General features: G+C 37.9%; 1 protein-coding gene across 1 annotated transcript; it reads right to left on the reverse strand.

The window, feature by feature from the left end:
* Positions 1 to 2,402: 2,402 nt before the first annotated feature.
* LOC106938161 (trace amine-associated receptor 13c-like) lies at positions 2,403 to 3,577 on the reverse strand. The gene is made up of 2 exons (XM_015020042.1): positions 3,349 to 3,577; positions 2,403 to 3,230 (listed from the first exon to the last, which is right to left on the reverse strand). The coding sequence occupies exons 1-2, from the start codon at positions 3,519 to 3,521 to the stop codon at positions 2,423 to 2,425; spliced, it is 981 nt and encodes a 326-aa protein (XP_014875528.1). The 5' UTR covers positions 3,522 to 3,577; the 3' UTR covers positions 2,403 to 2,422.
* Between the last annotated feature and the right edge of the window lie 2,290 nt (positions 3,578 to 5,867).

Here is a 5,867-nt window from a genome sequence, read left to right on the forward strand (position 1 = left end):
ACTGTAAGTAGAGAGATGGAAGATAATGTTAAGTGAATAACCAGGGACACAGAGGGGGGCAGCATGGTCTTTCTGCAGGATGTATTGAGCAGCTGGGGAAAGCAAAGTTCAGCTTCATCAACAGTTTTCATAATTAGACAGAGGAGGAGACAAGAAGCTGTTCAGTTCGTTTCAAGCCTCAATCACTTTGCCAAACAGCTGTCTTATATATATTCAGCTCTCTGTCCTCTGTTGATGTGAAGGTGGGGCTTAATAAATATTCATGCTCCTGTTCTGTAGCTTTTATAAAAGTTAATGATATCCGTAACTTATTTTATGCTTTGCAAAAATACTGCATAATGTGTGTATTGGTTCTAATTAGTTGTACATTTGATGCAGGTAAAATATATCTAACCTACCTGTTCTGAGTGTCAAACCTGTAACACGTTTTATGATAAAATTAGATGCTTTTTTATGAGAATTTCACTGATTCTCTCGGTGGCTTACAATAAAAAGGTCCTGAATGAAGATGCCAAGAGCAGCTTTTTCTTATCAAACTAAAATGATGTCGATTCTTCTCTATCATTTTAAAGACATAATATGTTTCCTGAGGTCAAAGGTCAAACAGCCGCCCACATTTACAAAGTCAAAATAAAAAAAAATCAATCGCATGCTAACATTTGCATTTGTACTGCTTTTGTTTTGGAGATATTAACAAAAGGTCCCAGAGGTCAGAGGTTAACCAGCCCTCCCACATTTATCCAGATCAAGTTAAATTGATGTCAATCAATTGTGCTACAATTTTGAGCTGGTTTGTGCTTCAAGTTTTTGTTTTGCTCCTATCTCTGAAAATTTTGTTATGTGTCAGCAGCATGTCATCGAGAGCGGCCAGAGGGGTTGCCGGCGATTTTTAATGTTGACTTTGTTCAAACCCCAGTAGTCAATGAAGGATTGGGACCCCCATCCTTCGTTTTAAAGAAGAAACCAGAAACCTGGCGAGTATAAAAAACTTGTTAAAGAGCCTTGGTGTTCAACTTTTCCATGGTTGCATTTTTCTTGGGGGATAGAAAGAACAGATAGGGGGATGTAAGGATAGGGAAGATGGAGTCTCCCCTCACAGTACAGTAAAACCTGTACTGATCAACTTAGACCCATCTTCACTCACATCTTTAAGAAATCTCTCAAACTTTGAGAAGTTCCCACCCTCTTGGAGTGCTCCACCATCATCCTAGGTCCCATTACAGGATCAAATGGCAACAGATTGAATGTTCTGTTGCCATTTGAACATGGCAACAGAATGTGATGTCTGTGGTCATGAAATCCTTTTAGCAGATTTGTGACTGTACCTTGATTACGATTGAACTGATTATGAAATTCCTTGTTTGTACCCACAAACGTGCCGAATAAAATTCATTCTGATTCTGATATACTGACATATTATCATTCTGTGCAGCAAAAATGATGCACTCTAACGTCTCTTACTGATGAAGTTACGCGCGAATTGAGACAACACATTTACACTCCAGTGTAATTATTTGTCTACATTTTTAATGCGTCTGTGAATAATAGAATTTGACATGTTAAAATCCCAGCCTAAAACACATGTAAAATAATTCATATGTGTGTAAAAGTCATGTATCTGTGTTGTGAATGTAAGCATGTGTTTGTGAGTTAAAGTGGAACTGCACACAAACACATTTTATGTCATTGGATTTGACTGCAATCCCTAAATGTATTACACCAACAGAAAATATGCACGACCTTTGGTCTTTTGGTTGGATGTAACAATTTATTGGACATTTGGACAGATTTTAAGACAAAACAGAGACTGTGCTATTCCAATAAATTCTCTCACTAGCGCATTATTCTACTTTTAGTTTCCGTGTCACCAATTTAAAGATTCAAATACATTTTACAAGATTTATGACAAGACTATCAGTGTGAAGTGTAACATTTAGCTTATGTGTTTGTGTTTGCACATTTCAAAACAATATAGAACAAAATGTAACCAGATATTTTTAGCAAGTTAGGTTAAATTTGTACGCAGGTAAGAATGTTTTATTACTTGTTAAAGTTAAACAATATTTTATAAGATAAAAAAAAAAATTTAAAAAAAGTTGAGTCCTGCCAATAAGCTAAATATAAATAGAACTTTTTTTTTTTTTTTTTTTTGCAATAGGCAGGTATCAGTTGTTATGACAATATTTCTGATATGTTTTACGATTCATAAATGTTTATGTAAATTTATATAATATTAAATCTGTAACAGGATTTGTTGATCAATGTAATCTGTGCTGTTGCCACAAAGGACATGGACAATCCAGACACATCTGAGACGAGACCAGAGCAGTTTCAACACTTATCATGTAAATTCTCTTCAAGGATTTATTTACATCCAGAGTTTCTTGGTCAATTAAAAAAAGTTTTGTTACTTAAATTCTCTTTACATCATGATGGTTTCACACGACTCTGGCTTCAATATCTGCAGAGTAAAAATCAGTTTGACTGATTTCCTAAACCAGGGATAAAACAGGGCGTAGATCAGAGGGTTCAGAGTGGAATTAAAATAAAACAGAAGAAAAGCCACAGATGAAGCACTGACTGCATCTTCTGCAATTAGTGAAACACAAAAATATGGGCAGGTGCACATCAGAAACACAACGACGACAACCCCAAGTGTTACTGCTGCCTTCATTTCAGATTTTCTAACTGTGACTTTCACTGAGCCCTGGAGTGAGACCACTGCAACGTGAGACTGCATGGCTCGAGCCTGAGACACAACCACTACAAAAACTCTGACATACAGAATAATGATCACAGTGAAAGGACAAATAAAGGATGACAAAAGGTCAAAAACTCCCCCAATATAATCTAGAAAAACGACACATTCTCCAGAGCAGGAATTATACCTGCCTGGGTGCTGCAGGTTGTCCCTCAACAGAACACAATGATAAAGAATGGAGCACATCCAAAACAGTGAAACACACATCTTCGCTCGTTCAGTGGTGACTTTGCCGGAGTAGTGCAGAGGGTGACAGATGGCCACGTAACGATCAATGGATATGAGCACCATGGTTCCTATTGAGGCAGTAGTGATAATATAATCCAAAATTAAATAAATGGCACACATGATGTCCCCAAAATACCAGCAGCCGTCTATCAGCACTATCTGGAATGAAATGAGGAATCCCACCAGGCAGTCTGAGACAGCCAGAGAGAGCAGCAGGATGTTGGTGGGGCTGTGGAGCCTCCTGCAGAAATGAGAAAACAACACCACACTGTTAGTGTCTGTAAAGTTTGCCACACATACATTCATACAAAATCATCTTTACAAATGTTTCCCTTTCAAGAGAGGCCAAAACTGTTTACTTGAAGTGACAGATGGAGGTGATGACCAGCAGGTTAGAAAATACTGTAAGTAGAGAGATGGAAGATAATGTTAAGTGAATAACCAGGGACACAGAGGGGGGCAGCATGGTCTTTCTGCAGGATGTATTGAGCAGCTGGGGAAAGCAAAGTTCAGCTTCATCAACAGTTTTCATAATTAGACAGAGGAGGAGACAAGAAGCTGTTCAGTTCGTTTCAAGCCTCAATCACTTTGCCAAACAGCTGTCTTATATATATTCAGCTCTCTGTCCTCTGTCTGTTTGGAGGTGGGGCATGTTGTGCAGACAAACTCCCTCAGGAATTGCTGTTCACCACGTTAGAGAACTCCTGTAATAAACCAACAAATAAAATAGTAGTAGTAGTAGTATTCTGTGTAGTTATTGGTATTTATTTAAAGTTTTCTCTGGAAAACCAATACATTAATAGTTGATATTAGTTCAATATATGGAAGCAAAACCAACACAGACTGAATGGCATCATTCAGTGTCTCCGCTGCCTTTGCTACAGCTACAGACATGCTGCAGTTCTAAAACAGCACTGGAAATCAACGCCGTCGTTCACATCTTCTCCTTCTGTTTGCTGGTTCACCCATTAAAGAAAATCTACCGGAGAGAATCCAGTCCAGACTGCTCTGAGTCCTGAAGGCCGGTCCAGAGCAGCTCTGTGTGATTCTGCAGCACCTCTTCAACCGTAGCCTGGTAAATCTGCTCGACTCCAACAAGTAGAAGCCATGGCTAGAACTTGTTAGTTTCTTCAGAACAGGAAGATCGCAGTCCCAAAGGCCCATGAGATCATGACAATGGATGTCAAACGCTTTCATCTGAATGAACACGAGGTCCACTTTGGATTGATTGAGTACAAGGTAAGTGGAGGAACAAGCTTTCCTAACAAAATGAAGAAATTGCTAAATGTCCGTAACGCCCTGATTTCATTCCCAATTTCTACTAATGTGGCTTAAATTAAAGCTTAGAAAATTGCTGATGTTTTGATATGTAAAATATGTATTCTCCCCGGATATAAATAAATCTACAAACAGTTTGTTTTCTGTCAGCTCTGTCAAGAAGAAAAAGAGGACTAAGCAGATTTCTCCTTTTTATTGGTCAATATTTAAATTTTAAACAATGGCTGCTGTTAATATTAGCTTGCTAACCACGGCTCATGTGTGTTGTGAACTATCTCATCCTGTTTGATGATTGTTACAAACATCCGCATGTTCTACAAACAAACGAGGCAATTAGTCCAGTTTTTGTCATTTATTGCAGTTATAAAAGTTACAGCGGCTGCAGTCTGACACAGCAAAGTGAGCATAGCGCTGAGGAGGTGAACAACTCAAGGATGTGTTTACTGTCTCTCTCCAGCCACCTGTTGCCATCGCAGCGACTGACGGCTCCACAAGCCGACATAGCAGAGATTATGTTAAAAGCAGAACATTCAGTCTGTTATGACTTTATGTTTTCAGGCTTGATATGTTATTGTGATTATTAACTGATTAGCTAGTTTAAAACACCTGCTCTCCTGATCAGTGTTTTGGATATTAATTAATATTTTGATTGATATTTGATTGACTTCCTGAGCTCGGCCAGTCTATCGCGATCACCTGGTTAGACGCTCCAGGTGTTCGTTTAAAATATTCACACGTAGATGTGAGTTTTGCCAATGGCAAAATTAAGCCCACGTCCAGGTGTCAGTGGAAAAGCCTTCTTTGGTATAAGAGCAGTTTTCGCATTTGGCATCTTTAAAAATTAATTTTTTGAAGCAAGCTATAGAAAAGCTTAGCAAACAAACTGAAATAAATAAATATATACAGTATTTCACCAGGAAACCATGTGTTATAAGACCATTTTTACAGAGTGCAAATTCATACACCTCTAACCCACATGAGGATATAAAACTCTTACTAAACAACACAATATGTTTTTCTACTTTTGAACGTTTTTTTTCTTTTTACATTTCACAAATGGTTTTGTTAATAAAGTACAAAACAATATGTAACCATGATATTTACAGTGTGGTTAACTAAAACTAGCCATAATGGACACTTTAACTATGTTGACAGTTTATTAACAGACCTGTCCAGCGGATGAACACTTGGAGGCATATTTGTGCATATAAAACTGTGCAGTCAGTCAGCACTACATTCAACCAACATGCCATGTGTGGAGTTTTTGTCAGCTGGTGAATCTGATCTGTACTGAAAAGAACCTTAACACTCTTTCAACATTTATCACATCACACACACCTCAGTTATTCTCCCCTAAAAACCTGCTGCTGCTTACATGAGAAAACAGATTCATCAATGTTTCAGTTCAAAACTGCATTTAATCACACTTCTGCAAGTTTGTGATTAAGTTTATTCTTTATATCTCCAGCTTATTTTGTAACACCTCGATCTGGTGAAGGCGGGTATTGAAGGAGGGGTTCGGATATTTTGGGATTTGGATATTGACTTTTATTTTTATAGAGTTCAGGTCATATTTTTCTGAAATTGGTTCATCTATGTT

The sequence above is a fragment of the Poecilia latipinna genome, unplaced genomic scaffold (assembly GCF_001443285.1).
Source record: "Poecilia latipinna isolate Pla-1442-1.1 unplaced genomic scaffold, P_latipinna-1.0 Scaffold2523, whole genome shotgun sequence".
Lineage (NCBI taxonomy): Eukaryota > Metazoa > Chordata > Actinopteri > Cyprinodontiformes > Poeciliidae > Poecilia > Poecilia latipinna.

Excerpts from the sequence above, each read along its gene's own strand:
- LOC106938161 (XM_015020042.1), bottom strand. The coding sequence starts at position 3,521 with ATGAAAACTGTTGATGAAGCTGAACTTTGCTTTCCCCAGCTGCTCAAT. Across the intron at positions 3,231-3,348 it reads ACCTCCATCTGTCACTTCAA|GAGGCTCCACAGCCCCACCA; the intron begins GTAAACAGTTTT and ends TCATTTCTGCAG.